The sequence below is a fragment of the Meles meles genome, chromosome 1 (assembly GCF_922984935.1).
Source record: "Meles meles chromosome 1, mMelMel3.1 paternal haplotype, whole genome shotgun sequence".
In the NCBI taxonomy this organism is placed as follows: Eukaryota; Metazoa; Chordata; class Mammalia; order Carnivora; family Mustelidae; genus Meles; species Meles meles.
The window spans coordinates 92,447,397-92,463,644 of NC_060066.1; the positions used below are offsets into that span (position 1 = coordinate 92,447,397).

At 39.2% G+C, this 16,248-nt stretch overlaps 1 protein-coding gene and 1 non-coding gene across 2 annotated transcripts in view; one reads left to right on the forward strand and one right to left on the reverse strand.

Annotated features, from left to right (window-relative positions):
• Window positions 1-6,066: 6,066 nt before the first annotated feature.
• Window positions 6,067-16,248, reverse strand: part of RAB2A (RAB2A, member RAS oncogene family) — an 89,950-nt gene continuing 79,768 nt past the window's right edge. The window contains exons 7-8 of the mRNA XM_046014817.1: window positions 9,621-9,689; window positions 6,067-7,382 (exon numbers count right to left, since the gene is read on the reverse strand). Coding sequence (XP_045870773.1) covers window positions 7,287-7,382; window positions 9,621-9,689 — 165 coding nt within the window. The 3' untranslated portion in view covers window positions 6,067-7,286. The remainder of the gene's footprint in view (window positions 7,383-9,620; window positions 9,690-16,248) is intronic.
• Window positions 15,129-15,201, forward strand: TRNAR-CCU. The gene has a single exon. It is a non-coding gene; the product is annotated as a tRNA-Arg (tRNA).

Consider the following 16,248-nt stretch of genomic DNA (forward strand, 5'->3'; position numbering starts at 1 on the left):
TGTATGGTGACAACATAACATTGAAAAAAAAGGTCATGAGTTTTGGACAACATAACATTTAAAAAAGGTTTTGGACAACATAACATTAAAAAAAAAAAGGTTTTGGACAACATAACTAATAAAAAAAATGTTGTGAGTTTTGGACAGGTCCTAGGAATAGGTGACTGTGGGACCACAGCCCCTGACTGAGCGATCTATGATGACAGTCCTCGATAAGTACTTTTATTATACTAATTGGAAAGAGGATGTGGGGTCTGGCTAACTTGCACACCAGCAGCTCCCAAGTAACGCACAGGCATATGTTAAAGGACGTAGTGGAGGGTTGAATTTGTGGCCACTTACCAGGTTCCTGTAAATGTGAATTCCGTGCAGCTACAGCTCCTGGAGACTGGAATGTGGCTATTTTAATGCAAAATTGTCATGTATAAGACTGCAGTGGGCCTGCTCTCTGGTGGCCAGCTCAGCCTCTAGCTAGGTGCCCGCCTTCTGTCCTCAGTCCCCATCCGAAGATCACAGTTGTATACCTCTGACACCTGCTGGGATTTGGAGCTGAATTCTGGGCGTAAGGAATGATAAAAATTCTATCTCCAATGTCCTATCAAGAAAGTCTAATGTGTACAAATTTTTCATGTTCTGAATAGCATCTTGATGTGTAGATTAAGTTAATGTGAGGCAGGGAGATGTAATACCGCTAGAGACGAATGCTTCTCTGGGGGTGAACTCTCCACGGGCTGGGTGGTGAAGCAGCTCTTACCATCAGTCGCCAGATGCAATGTGACCTTTTACTGAAGGCATGCAGACAACCCATCCAAATATGTCCCCATTCACAGGATGTAAGGGATGTGTCAATTTCCTAGGGGGGGCTGTAACAAAGAGCCACAGAGGGCATGGCTGAAAATGGAAACGCACTCTTTTACAGTTCAGGAGGCTAGACTAAGCTCCAGATCAGGATGTCAGCACTGCACTCCCTCCAGTGCTGGAGGGGAGCCCTTCCTTGCCTCATCCTAGCTTCTGCTGGCTTGCTGGTCATCTCCGGCATTCCTTGGTTTGAGGCTGCAGAACTCCAGCCTCTGCCCTCACTGTCACGTGGCCTTCTCCCTGGGTCTCTGTGTCCTCACATGGCTATCTTCTTCTTAGGACCCCAGTCACACTGACTTCATTTTAATTAACATAGGTAATAATCCTATTTCCAAATAAAGACAAATTCTAACGTACTGGAGTTAGGACTTCAGTATATTCTTTTAGGGGTGGGAGGGTGCAATTCAACCCATTACTAAGGGATAAGATAAACTTCACACATTTCTGTTTTGAGGACAGCTCATATGGCAGCATTTTCGTTTAATGAAACAAAATCTTATTTATCAGAACGTGTGTAAAACACATAAGCATAGTTAAAAACCGTAAGGCAAATATCTATGTAACCCCCAACTCGGGTCAGGAAACAGAATCTTGGGGTGTTTGAGTGGCTCGGTTGGTTGAGTGTCTGCCTTTGGCCGGGTTGGGATTCCAGGGTCCTGGGATGGAATCCCACATCAGGCTCCTTGCTCAGCAGGGAAACTGCTTCTCCCTCTGTCACTCCCCTTGCTTATGCTCTCTCTCTCTCTCTGGCAAATGAGTAAATAAAATATTTTCAAAAATTAAAAAAAAAAAAACCAACCAGAGAAGCCCCCTGCACACCCTTCCTTCGTCAGAACCCTCCTCCAGCGTCCATCCAGCATCTCACACTGAATTTACTTGTCATGTCCCTTTGAATCTGTGACAGTTTTTCATTCTTTATCTTCCATGACCTTGATATTTTTGAAGAGTACTAGTTTTTTTTTGTTTTTTTTTTTTTTAAGATCTTACTGGAGAAAGAGCAGGTGTGGGGAGAGGAACAGAGAGGGAGAGGGACAAGCAGACTCTGCCCTGAGCAGAGCCCAACATGGGGCTCAATCCCATGACCCGGAGCCTAAATTGAGAGTCAGAAGCTCAACTCACTGAGCCACCCAGGCACCCCACTAGTCACTTATTTTAAGGATGTTCCTCAATGTGGGTTTTTCTGAAGTTTCTTAATGATTTTGTTAAGGTTATACATTTTTTGGGCAAGAATCCCAAAGAACCCTGCCCTTCTCAGCACACCCCATCAATAGCACATGATGTCCTCACATCTTGATCATTTGATGAAGGTGGTGTCAAGTTGGCTAACCATCAAGTTAGTATTTTTCCTTCCATAACAATATCTTGTGGGGATACACTGAGCCTATGTACATATCTTATTTCTTGTCATCTTTTGCCCATTGCATTCAACATTCATCAATGATGCCTATCTTTAACGGTTACTGTGTTTTTGAGGATTTTGTTTGCATCATGCTTTCTAGCTCTACTAATTAGTATTCTACTGTAAGGAAAAGCTGCCTCTTTCCCTCATTTATTTATGCAATTATTCATTTGTACCATGGATGTTTGGTCCCATAGTTTACGATCTTATTACTAACGTTACTTTTTTCAAAGCATTGCTGATTTGGCCATCAGAAGCATTAAGTTGGCGCCTGAGTCCCTAGTAATGCCCCCCTTTCCATTCCCAGCATTTTATGAGCACTCCCTTACTCTTCTGGCATCAAGATACTCCAGATTTATTTTATAACTTTCCTGCCCCAGCCATGGAATCAACCATTGCTCCAGGGTGCCCTAGTTCCCTTTATAGAAGGTATTTAGAAACCAGTATCTGCGTACTAGGTGCACTCACAGCTGCTGGGGTGTCTTTACTTTCGGGCCCTTCTCAGAGTAGACAAAAATAGGAAAGATGTATTTTCTCACTCATTTACCTGTACTTCTCTGTGCATCCATATACAGGAAAACCGTTGAGTTCCTAACACCTCCAATTTCAATCCAACACCACAGGGTCCATTATAGTCTTTCCCAACTTTTATTTGTGACTTTATTCAATAATGAAAACCTCCTTTCATTATCCACAATATATTTATTTGCTCAATCTAAATATGCTAAAGGGGGGCGCCTGGGTGGCTCAGTGGGTTAAAGCCTCTGCCTTCGGCTCCGGTCATGATCCCAGGGTCCTGGGATTGAGCCCCTCATCGGGCTCTCTGCTCAGCGGGGAGCCTGCCTCTCCCTCTCTCTCCTCCTGCCTCTCTGCCTACTTGTGATCTCTGTCTGTCAAATAAATAAATAAAATTAAAAAAAAATAAATATGCTAAAGGTGTTTTTAGAATTGCTAATCCATACATCTCTACTACCTACAAAATAATTGTTTGCTATTATCTTTAGCCTTATACAGTCATATCCTGTTTCCCAAAGTTGCTGCTTTTATGCTAGTTTTCTTTCCTGTCCCCTTCAGTGTGGTAATGTCACTCATTTGTAATATAGGCAGGGTCATTCATTCCAAGCTCCCTGAACATCGTGGTTGGTTTTAATTATTTTTGGAGTACTGAAAACACTACTATGGTTCTGAGTCAGACTAAAGAAAAATGTATACTGAAAGAGAGGTCACTTCATCCAAAAACCCCATTCCCAATCCTCCTTACTTTCTATACCAATCCTACTCACCCTCTGTAGGTAACCAGTCTTTTTAGTTTATTCTTGCTTGTTTCTTTTGCACAAATGAGCAGATACATGCATACTTTCTTGTATTACTTTCTTGATTCCACTATGGTAACCTGTAGACACCCTTGCACTTCGCTTTTCTCCCTTCATGGTAACCTGTAGACACCCTTGCACTTCGCTTTTCTCCCTTCATATATCCTGGAAATGACATCAGTTCACAGAGCTCTTCTTCATGCTTTGTACAGCTGTGTAGGGCTCCTTTGGGTGGATGTCCCATGGTTTATTCAATCATTCTATGCACATTTAGGTCATCTCCAATTATTTTGCAATTACAACCAATGTTGCAGTGAGCAACTTCATGCCTATGTGCTTTTACATTGTTGCAAGGTTATCAGGGTATTTTCCTAGAAGTGAGATCACTGGATCAACAGCACTCTCTCTTTGGCAAATGAATAAATAAAAGTCTTAAGAAGAGAGAGAGAGAGAAAAAAAAAATCTTAGGTATGACCAAGTTCCTCTCCGGCAACATATTACATTTGCACTTCCACTGGCAACATCTTGAGAGTGTTTGACCAACAGAACGTGTTGTCACACTTTAAACTTCTTCCAATCTCACAGGTGAGAAATATTTTATTTCTGTATGTTTAAATTTTTATATTTTAGGGATACTTAAGAATCTTAAGGGTGAACTGGTTTTTTTTTTTTTTGTTGTTGTTGTTGTTTTGTACCCCCCCCCCCCCCCCCATCAGGACTTTGGTCCTTCATCCTTCAATTTTAAGAGTTGGTCTCATGATATTAGAAGGCTTTTGAATACTGAAATAAACATACTAGCCCTTTAAAGTTTCCCATCATGACTTCAACCAAGTAAGTACTATTATCTACTAAATACCACTGTAATTATCAAATGCTCTACCATGGGGCTAGGTTCCATTTTCATTTGAACACCAAAACACACACAACTTTTTTTCTAAGTTATACAGGTCGGTATTTCAGTCTCTTTGTAGTCAATTCTTGTTTATTATGAAACAAGATTTTTTTATTTTTTTTAGCTTATATAGTCAAACCATATCCTGTCAATCTTAGTACTGAGCTTTGAAAGGGTTCAACTACCTATGAGAGAATATTTAATGTGTGCCAAAGCCAGACATAAATCACTGCTTGAGTGATTAAACACATTTTGGTATCATTTACATTTCTAGCCTCTTGACTGTAAGAACAAATAGGGGCTATTTTCCTGTTAACAGGCTATTTTAAAATTAAAAACAAACTGTGTATGAAGTTTCGGTTCAGCTCCCATGTTGTTTGAATTACATACCAAATTATATGTTACTCTTTTGAAAATTTGCTCCCGATTCAGTTGTCTTAAGTTCAGAAGACAAAGAGTAACACTGTCTTTATGAAGATTACAACTTTGGAATGTTACATGTTAAGAAAGACATTAAAAGTTGTATTTAGTTTTTTAGTGACTGATTTTTTTGGCTCTTAAGTGTGTCCACAGATGCTGCAGAAATTGATCAAAGTTGAATTAAAGACTCAATTATAGTACTAAAGATTCAATTGCAGGTGCCAGTATTATAGTATTTATGATAGGAATATAGGAATAAAATGGGCAAAGAGTAGAAGCCAACACTGTTTTGTCAACCGATGTAAAGGGTTCATCACACACATTCTTTAATAGTAGATGAGCTTTGTGGAGGAAGTGGTAATGAATTATAGAGAAGTCTACTACTCACCCTGCTGCCCAAGTCGGAAGCAGATTAAGGGTCCTGGGTAAGGGCTGTAGGAGGGCTCCATCTTTTCTTAGGGTATTAAAATACATGTGCTCATGGGCTATTGTTTGTGTTTACCATTTGTTTCTCCTCCTATACTTGATTTATAGAAGAATTAAGGGAGATGGCATGGAAAAGAAACACACTGTACTTTGGGTAAAGTTAACAGCGGCTTCAAAATAACAATTTCCAAAAAAGCACCCTCTTCCCAGTACAGAGCAGAACAAGTCTTGGTTGTCTCAACATTTTTTACTCATCATTAATGACAGTGAATTTTATATGACCACTTTAAGGAGAGACAAGTTTATAGTAACAATCCTCAAGAAACTTGGTTTCCTCTCACCTTTCCCTCTGGCCACAGGGAGTTCATGAAAACAAACCTAAGATGACATTAGGTGTTTTCCCACAAGAGTAATGGCAGGGCTCTGACGAGAGTATTGCTGAATCTTCAAGGAAGACCCACAGAAGGTTGAAGTCAGTGAGTGAAATGAAAGTAGTTTCATACTTAGAACTTCTTTATACACCCTTCTTCTAGTTTGAATGCACTTTTATGCTGGCTGAAAGGTAGGAAATACTTGCTTACATCATCCGTCACAAAAAGGATTTCAACATTATTAAGTCTGATCACATTTCAGCAAAATTTTTAAAAAAGGTGTTAAAACATGCTGACCCTTTAAAAAATATGCTCAAATAAATATATGTGGATGTACTAAAAAATTTTTTTTTTAAAATGATGTGGTCATAATAAAAAAAGGAACACTTTTATACATAGGATTTTATTTTGCACTGCTGTAACAATTTCATTATAGACCAAGGGAGAAAAAAAAAAGGATAAAACCACCACACTGAGTAAATTACTAAAGCTTTTCTACTTTGGACAGGATTTTCCATCTGGTAGATTTATTGTCATATCCCCTTCAAAACAGACAAGATGCTTACCATATTTTAAAGATTATAGGTTGCCACTGAAAGAAAAATTTTACACAGTCACTGTACATCAAGGTTGAAAAACTGTCCTGCATGAAAAATATACTTAGAAATCATGTGAATAAAAGCAAAAGAAAACATTATTGTGTTTAAGGAAAGATTAAAGTCCTCATAATGTGCCATCTAAATGTGGACATTCATTCTTCTTGGAGTCGCTTAGGTGTAGGGAGTTCTTGCTTCTGCCCATTTCACTCATTATACTGTGTTTGTACCCAACAGTATTCATTAAGGCAAACAAATCCTTTTCTGAAGAGGTCTTAAAGAAACTGTGGACATATAGCAAACTTTTGGCATTAAAACAGGTTAACACATACATAGCCTTTAGTAATGTACATTAAGCATATTTTCTTGGACTAGTGACAAGAAAAGATGAACATGCTTGTTAACAATGTCAAAAAGTTTAAAATTCAGTGTCCAAGCAATTCCTAACAATGCTTCTGTAGCTTTAAGCTCTAAACAGTATAGAATTTATGCAAATGCATTAAAGAATTCAAGCTTGGCAAAGTACACCCAAGCAGGTTAAACTGTATATACAGAAAGTAAATGATAAATACAGAATTAAAAGAGTCCTTCTGGTTTTCCTTACAGCCTTGAAAATTGACAAACTTTTTGAGGACAGTTCTAGAATATTAAACATTAGGTCACCACAGGTGTGAAACCTAACCACACAAACTGATTTAAAATACTCAAGATGACTTTGTAGTGTTTAATACAGTTCAGTTCGTAGGTAAGGGCACAAGACAACATTTAACAAAAATAATCACATCAATTGACCTAGAAATCAAATGCAAATAGATATGAATACAATCTCCAAAATCTGTCTTTTTTAAGTGAACATTAACCATTTATTCAAAGTTATACAAGAATTTGAAGGATTAAAGTCTCCGTGACATAAAGCCATTTCAAATAGCTTCATGTCTCAGCTGAGCAGGAGGAGAGAGTGAAAGAGGAAGTGAGGAGCCGCATTTGGGCAGCGAGACAGTAAAAACGGACTCAACAGCAGCCTCCCCCGGCCTGCTGTCCTCCCTGATTGCCTGCGTGTGTGGCGTTAGTAGCAGCGTGCTGAGGGCCAATTTTAATGCCATTTGCCTGAAAAAGAAAGGGTAAAGGGATAAAAAATGTCAACAGGCCCCAACCAGATAGTAGAGTTTAACTAAATTTAAAGAACTCTATTGAATTCTTAATGACATAATTTCTCCACAAATGACTGGGGAAAAAAAAGACACTAAGCGGATTTTTGCCGCCATTACAACAGTATCTCTGAGGGGGATGTTCCTTCCTTTTGAAAATAATACTGTGGAAATCTTTCTGAAAAGAATCCTTTATCCTCCCAGGTACTTGTGAGTAGACAGAACCCGAAGTGCCGCTTGGCGGGGTGTTCCCAGAATGGAGACGCTGTTTTAAAACGATTACTACAAGTCATCTTTAAAGGGTAAAAATACGCACAGCCCTGCACTGCTCTAAGATGACGTCCAAGCTTTTCTCTAGACAGCGTTTCTGCCCCATGTTGAATCAGCTGCGCGGGCTAAGGGCATATGAGTGTTCTGTGTCATCAATAATTTCTATGATCCCCAAAGACATGGCAGCTTGCCAAGAACCCACACACAGAGTAGTTCTTTCATTCATCAAACTCACACTTCTGTCTCAGCCCTCACTCCCTCAAGTGGATTTTTACCTACAAACACAACACTTGGAGAAAAGTAATACAGTAGCTTCAGAAATTAAGCTCTGAAGGAAACTTTCCGTCACAGTAAATCTCAGCTTTATAGTGCTTGGCAGTTGCTCTGCCCCGGTAGTAGCCTGGGGGTTTCTGGCACTCGCTCAGTATTGACAGCAGCTGATGTGGTTTCTTCTCGCTCTTTTGACTCCTCTTTAATAAAAAGCATGCCCTATGGCTCATTGGTTTTGCCCCCTCTGGGCTGGTAGCAACTTCTTGAGGAATCAAGGAGTCAGACTTGGCATCGGGCCAAATAAATCGCACGGCCTGTTGGCTCCTGACAGCACATTACACTCAAAGAGGCCCCGCGCACAGCAAAGCAGTCAGCTACTATATGAAACCAGACAGAAACAGTGAGTGTTCCCTTTTAAACGGAGGCCCAATTACTGTTCCAGTTATCTGGCATTAGTCTCTGACTGCTGTCTTTAAAGTAACTCCAAATCTGCTGCACAGAAGCCTAGAAGATAGGATTTAGGAAATATAGTACCTCCAAATTAAAAGAAACGAGAAAATCAAGTACTTTTTGGAAACTTCAGGTAGACTGTTATCTGTTTTAGCAAGGAATATTGAGACCTATAGGGAAGAGCCTCATGTATATACAGGCCAGGAGCCACACACGCAATAAAGGATTCCTAACACCGTGCTTTCCTAATTGCAACTGTGGGAGGGATAAGGGTTTTTCTCTTGGGAGCACCAAGTCTTCTTCTTTTTTTTTTTTTTTTAAGGATTTTATTTATTTATTTGACAAACAGAGATCACAAATAGGCAGAGAGGCAGGCAGAGAGAGGAAGGAAAGCAGGCTCCCTGCTGAGCAGAAAGCCTGATGTGGGGCTCGATCCCAGGACCCTGGGATCATGACCTGAGCTGAAGGCAGTGGCTTAACCCACTGAGCCACCCAGGGGGAGCACCAAGTCTTAATAAGGAATGGCAAAAATATTTATGTCAAAGTAAATAATCTACCATATATCCACATAAACGTTCTGAAATAAGTAAGTGCATAGTGGGGAGTTAGGTCAGAGGATAACCTTTGGTAAACACTGAATTAGATGCTTCAAAGCTTTACATTTCATCCTAATCATATTCGTTAAATAATTTTACAAAGAAGACAAAACCAAAACCAATGCCAATTGCCAATTACATATATTAGTCTCCGGAAAATATGCTACGCTATACTGGGAGTCATTTCCAAATTGGGTATTTCCCTCTTTCATGCTAGACAAGAGAGAGCCTCTTGCATTACTAACATAGTACGTGCATTTACACACTAGAAAATTATTCCCCAAAGCAGAGGACACCATATGGACGCATGGATGAAAGTGAATTTTCTTCTCTCTTTGGAGGGTTTATCTTTTTTTCGCAGTGTGTGCAATAAATGGTCACTTATTTTAATCCATTTTCACAAAGTGATGCCCTACTAGAATACAAACATTTACCTACTATAGAACACAGAACAAATCTTTAGAGGATTATAAACTAATATTGTGTTAATGGACCCATTTTAAAGAATTTCAAAAAATCTAAACTCCTAAATCCATGTTGTAATTAAAATTCAACTCTAAATTAATATTAGTCAATAATATTTATTTATACATATATATATGTATATATACCTCGTTATTAATGTCAAAGACTCCTTCTTGGATTTTCTCATAAATTTCTTTTGCTGTATTAATAAATGCCTGAAATATAAAGTAGAGAAATTGATTCAAATTATTTAAAATCACAACAGTAGAAGAACATTATGTAAAAACTCTGTAGAATTTCCTTATGTTCCATGTGAGAAAATCAACCAATGTAATACAGCATGTTAATTAATAAAGGACAAAAACCATATGATCAATAGAGGCAGAAGAAGCATTTAACAAAATCCAACAACCTTTCATAATAAAAACACTCAACAAGATAGGATTAGGAGGGGACTTCCTCAACAGCATCTATGAAAAAGTCATAGCTATCATCATACCAAGTGGTGAAGACTGAAAGCTTCCTTAAAGATCAAGAATAAGGCAAGGATGTATACAAATGTTCATTATCAGCAGCAATAGCCAAAAAGTGGAAACAACACAATTGTTAAACTACTGATGAGTAAAAAGCAAAAGGTGGTATAACCTTACATTGCAACATTACTCAGCCATTAAAAAAAAAAAATGAAGTACTCATTCATACTACAATGTGGATGAATCTTGAAAACATTATGCTAAAAGAAACCAGATGTAAAAAACCACACACAGCATGATTCCATTTATTGAAATGTCCAGAAGAGGTCAATCTATAGAAAGAAAGAGATTATTGGTTGCCAAGGATTAGGGAAATGGGGAGTGACTGATAATGTGGTATGGGGTTTCTTTTGGGGTGATAAAAATGTTCCGGAGTCAGATATTGGTGATGGTTGCACAACTCTGTGAATATACTAAAACCTACTGACGTGTATTCTTTAAAATAAGGGTAAATTTTACGGCATATGAACTATATCCCAAAAGAAAAATTCATCACTGGAGGGGGCAGGCAGGGATATCACACATAAGAAAAAAGATGTCAGTTCGATGAACTTCCATGCTGAAACGAGGTTACTCTTAGAGACCACTGTTCCATGCACGATCCTTTTCACCAGGGCGATGTATTACTTAATATACAATTTAAGAGGGAAAGAATCAAAGGATGCTTATGATAAAGAGATAAAAATCAGCTCAACTTTTATGCTGTGTTGAATGAAGTTTCACCCTTTTCCCATGTAGCATACTACTAAATTGACCAAAAAAAAAAAAAAAAAAAAAAAAAACACTGTTAAAACACTGACCAAATTAAGCCTCTAAACACCAAATGAACCCACAAGGATTCTCTATGTAAAACAGTAAGCTATTAGGGGGCACCTGGCTCAGTCAGGAGAGCATGTGACTCTTGATCTCGCGTTTGTGAGGTCTAGCCCCTCAGTCACAGTAAAGATTACTAAAAACACAAATACAAATAAAATACAAATAAATATTGAGATATTTTATACAAATAGTGCTAGTGCTACCGAAGGTGTTCATAAACTCACGTTCTAAACTACCCTATCTGAGAGAGCATAGGTAACAGCATTCATTTTCTAAGTCGGGTCCCCTTCAGCAAGCGTTCTCTGAAAATTCATAAAACAAGGCGATTCTCCGCTAGCACGGCCACAGATTTAAGTCCAAATTTAAAAAGTAAACAGGTTCATGGAAAGGAACCAATCCTACTTTTCATCTTTTCCACACTGGAAACATTTCACGGCTGAACTTGCCACCAGAGCTTTTGTTTCCTAATTAACAGGACTGATATGTTTTCACCTTTAAAGGCCTTACAGCTCCCCAGAGTAATCAATCTACCGCAGCTCAATTACTGCACCAAGAACACACCAGTCGGCAGCGGAGATGCGAGTGACTACGGCAGGGGCGCGGAGATATGAATATGCATAAACTCTAAGTGGCTGATCGAATCATCAGAGAGGGTCATGAGAATTTGCAGCAAAATAATGAGAAGAATTAATCACTGCAGATTCACAAGGCACTTAGGAAGCGAGTGCGCTTTTCGTGTGCGCTGGAGTTACAGTGAAGGAGAAATTGGCTTCCAGCCAACTCTGAATTGATTCACATTCCTTAAAATTGAAGTTACCCCTATAAATAAGGGAAAACTTAACTTTATTTCCAATAATATGTCAATTACGGTTGATGGTCTCAGAAACCGGGCTAACTAAATATTGAAGTCAACAGATTCATAAATTCAGAGGGCTCGAAATCCTTAAAGGGGCCCCTGCATGTATACATCTCCCTAGAACATCAGATAGAACTACAAGATCCCATAAAGGAATTACAACTTCATATAAACAAGCATTAAAAAAAATTATTTATTTGACAGTGCGAAAGACAGAGAGCATAAGCAGGGGGAGCAGCAGGCAGGCAGGCAGGCAGAGAGGGAAAAGCAGGCTCCCCACTGAGCAGGGAGCTGATGGAGAGCTCAGTCCAGGGACTCCAGGATCATGACCTGAGCTGAAGGCAGATGTTTAATGACTGAGCCATCCTGGCGCCCCTAAACAAGCGTTTGTATTATAAAAGACACTAAATGTGCCAATTTATGTACAAAAATGGACATTTTTGCCAATCTGTTGATGAATCATTTTAAAAACTGGCTCAAGAAAGCTATGTGATATTAAGATTTTTAAGTCACTACTAATTTTGTAGTACTGGATAGTACTTAATATTTAAGTACCTTTAATAACAGTTGTACTCAGTGGACTTAAGATGTATTTTATATCTGGGGTGCCTGGGTGGCTCAGTTGTTAAGCATCTGTCTTCAGCTCAGGTCATGATCCCAGGGTCCTGGGATCGAGGCCCATATCAGGCTCCCTGCTCCACAGGAAGTCTGCTTCTCCCTCTCCCACTCCCCCCTGCTTGTGTTTCCTCTCTGGCTGTCTCTCTCTCTGTGTCATATAAATAAATTTAAAAACCTTACCAAAAAAAAAAAAAAAAAAAAAAAGGAGGTATTTTATATCAGAATGACATGCAATTAATTTCATTACAAATTGAAATATATACAAATAGTTATATTTCCTTTCATAATTCTCATCTCAATGAAAATTTTTTTTAAAAAATTTACTTATTTGTCAGAGAGAGAGAGAGAGCACACATGCAGGCAGGCAGAGAGGCAGGCAGAAGCAGAGGGAGAAGCAGGCTCCCCGCTGAGCAAGGAGCCCGACATGGGGCTCGATCCCAGGACTCCGAGATCATGACCCGAGCCGAAGGCAGAGGCCCAACCCACTGAGCCACCCAGGCGCCCCATGAAATAGTCTTTGGACAATACTACATTTACTTGCCTTCCAACTCATGATTATATACTGAAAATACAGAAATAAAATATCTTCCACTCCACTGGGCATATTAAAAAGATAATAATATAGAAATGGGTTGTTTTGTTTACATGATGGCAAAATTAATTGTATTTAATATGTATTATTTAATGATTTATTATCAATCTTATTGAGTTCTTAGTTTAAAGGCAGATGTGACAAATGTAGACATTAGTTCACAAGTTTTAAAAGCCCGTGGCTATCGACTGAAACTGTTGAATCCCCAAATACAATGAACATTAACCAAATACTGTTAAGACTTATTAGAGATGAAATGAAACTTCTAAGAGAAGAGCCTTGGGTGTTACAAACAGTATCTGCCCCTCAGAGCTGCAAGCATTTCAAGAACTCAGAAGGATAAGAGATACCTCTTACAATAACTGGCTAGAATTTTAATTGCTCATTTCACTCTAGTCACTAAAAAGCAATCCCCACATATGTTTTTCAAGGTTGCAATGTAACAATGTGAAACACCTCTAGAACACAGACAACAATGAAGAAATGAGCAACAATTTAACTAGATACTGCAAAGCCTTTACACTAAAGCTCTCCTGTTTTCATAGGACAGTCTTAACTTGAAATTCCTTCCAGTTCTAAATGTAATTTTAACCAGTTTCACTTCTTCTATTTCTCAGGCTATAGAAACAATTTCTGAGGAGGGGCAGGATAAAGAAAAGGGGAAGCACACCTGGGTGGCTCTTATGATTAAAGCATCTGCCTTCGGCTCAGGTCATGATCCCAGAGTCCTGAGACTGAGTCCTGCATTGGGTTCTCTGCACAGCAGGTGAGCCTACTTCTCCCTCTGCCTGCCATCCCCCAACTGGTGCTTTCTCTCTGACAAATAAATAAAATCTTAGGGGGAAAAAAAAAGAAAGAAAAGGGAGGCATGCATGAGGGTGTGTCTGTGAGTGGTAGGCGGGGATGAACCCAAGCACTATTAGAGGCAGAGGCAATGGGGGAGCCTGCATACGGTGGCAGGTGTGGGGACAGCAAACTTGGAGACATCTCACAGCTCCTCATGGCAGAGTACAAGTTCTAATGACAATGGTCCATGTCATTAAGGAGAGAGGCTGCAACCCAGTACATTAATCTATCTGGAACACTTATTTATTATCAGAAAAAGGAAGCAAGTTGATGGCACACCTACAGAAAATTTTTAGCATTAGTTAGTGAAATACTGTGAAAGCATGACAACCTAAAGATCACTGTTTTTTGCCACATAAGTCAGAACTGTAAGCAAGAACACTGTACACTTCTATATTCCACAAATACAATCAAATTTGAATATTAACAGGTTAAAGAATAGGAAAAAACATTTGCTGAGAAACCGATGTCGGAAGATTTCATTATTCGCACTGTGGAACAAACAGTATCTAGGCAGATCCACAATTATGAAGTAGAAATAGATTTCCGTGTAGCCAACTTAATTTGTGAGCCTCTTCCTTTCCCATGCAGGACTGCACTCCAGGATCAGAGAGGCCTGACTCTCTCTTCATTTTACCATTAGCTCTCCCCTTTGCCCTACTTTGATTAACTGCCACGGTCAGTTCTTTACCTTCATTAGCCATTAATTGCCTTCCACCTCAGACACTAATCTTTCAGCTCCTGGCACAAATAATACCTAAATTTAAGTCCATTTTCAGCGACTTCCCTAGCAAAAATTAAAATAAACATAACCACAAAATGCATCAGAATTCTAAGAAATATTCAACACACTAGCTGACGCATATCCTGCCCTGTCTCATTCACCCAGGGGCATCTGTTAAATTGTTACCTTAGACTCAGTACTTCCCTAGGTCCTATGGAAGATACAGGAAGAGGGCGATAGAGTTCCTATCGTTGCTGAACTGAAACAATTCAGTTGGGAGAATCTAAGAACAAGGGCTTAAATCTCTGTTGAAGATGCAGGAAAAAGACACTTTCTGCATTGACAGAGGGAGAATGTGTGCAGGGCAGGACTGAGACAGGTCTAGATGTAGGCCACGGACATCATATTTAAGCATAAGGGTCTTCCTTCACAGCCAATGAGAGAGAACAGAGGCAGAGGGGAACACAGAACAATGTTTCACTTTTTTTATGGTTTAACAGTTTTTAAAGCAAAATACTGAAGATTGTCTACAATAAAGTAAAAGATTTGTTATTTCTTTATGTCACATGCTGCCACCTGGTGGCAAGAGAAAAACTATACCATCTGATAAATAAGAATTCAAAACAAATCAAAGTATCTTAGTTTCACTGAAACATCCTGAACAGGGGTGCCCAGCTGGCTCAGTTGGTAGAGCATGTGACTCCTGATCAGAAAGTTGTGAGTTCAAGCCCCATGCTGGGTGCAGAGATTGCACAAAAGTAAGTCTCTAAATAAACAAACATCTTAGTTGACAGCAAAGTATGCTGTGCAATCAGCTGATTCTTCACTTTTTTTCTTAGAACTGGGAAATGTGAGGTAAGTAAAATGTTTAATTTTCTTCTCAATTCCTAATCAATGCTATGAACATTACAGGTGTTCATGTGATGATGCTAATAATAACAATATTTACTAAGTACTCACTAATGGGTGGGTCACTATGCTAAGTAATTTGCACAGGTTTTCATTATTTCTGAAAGAAATTAAAAATATGTGTAAAAACAAGGAAATTAACTTTAATTTGCTTTCATCTGCTTCCAAGATCTGTGGGATGACATTCTCCCTATATGATTAGCAGAATGGCCAAGGGTAGAGCTCTAGAACCAGACCGTCTAGGTTCTAACTCTGGCACCACCTCTTACTAGATGTGTTGCTTTGGACACACTGCTTACCGTCGTCTCTGTAGCATGAGGATACTGATGATATTAATGCCTACTTCACAGAATCGTTGGGAGGATGAACGTGTAGAGCACTGAGAATGGTTCTTGGCAAGTAGTAAGCACTCATGGCTTGTTAGCCTTCAGCATCATAAATGTGTGAATGCGATGATGTGTGGGGAGCAACAGAGAAGAAGGTACACATGTGAAATGCGAATGTACCCTGAAACACAGCAGAGTAAAGGAGAGAAATGGTGATCAAGATCAAGGGGCACCTGGGTGGCTCAGCTGGTTAAGTGTCTGCCTTCAGCTCAGGTCATGATCCCTGAGTCCCGGGATAGAGCCCCACACTGGGCTCTCTGCTCAGCAGGGAGTTTGTTTCTCCCTCTGCTCCTCATTCCGCTTGTGCTGTCTCTCACTCTCCCTCTCAAATAAATAAAATCTTAAAAAAAAAAAAAGTAAAAAAATGGTTATCTCTATTCTTCAGTGAATTAAAGCATCTTGATTAAAAAAATAAATATTAAAAAATAAACATACAACATGTACAGTGAGCCCTGAAAATAAAATACAGTAAGATAAGGCTTAAATGTTATGCA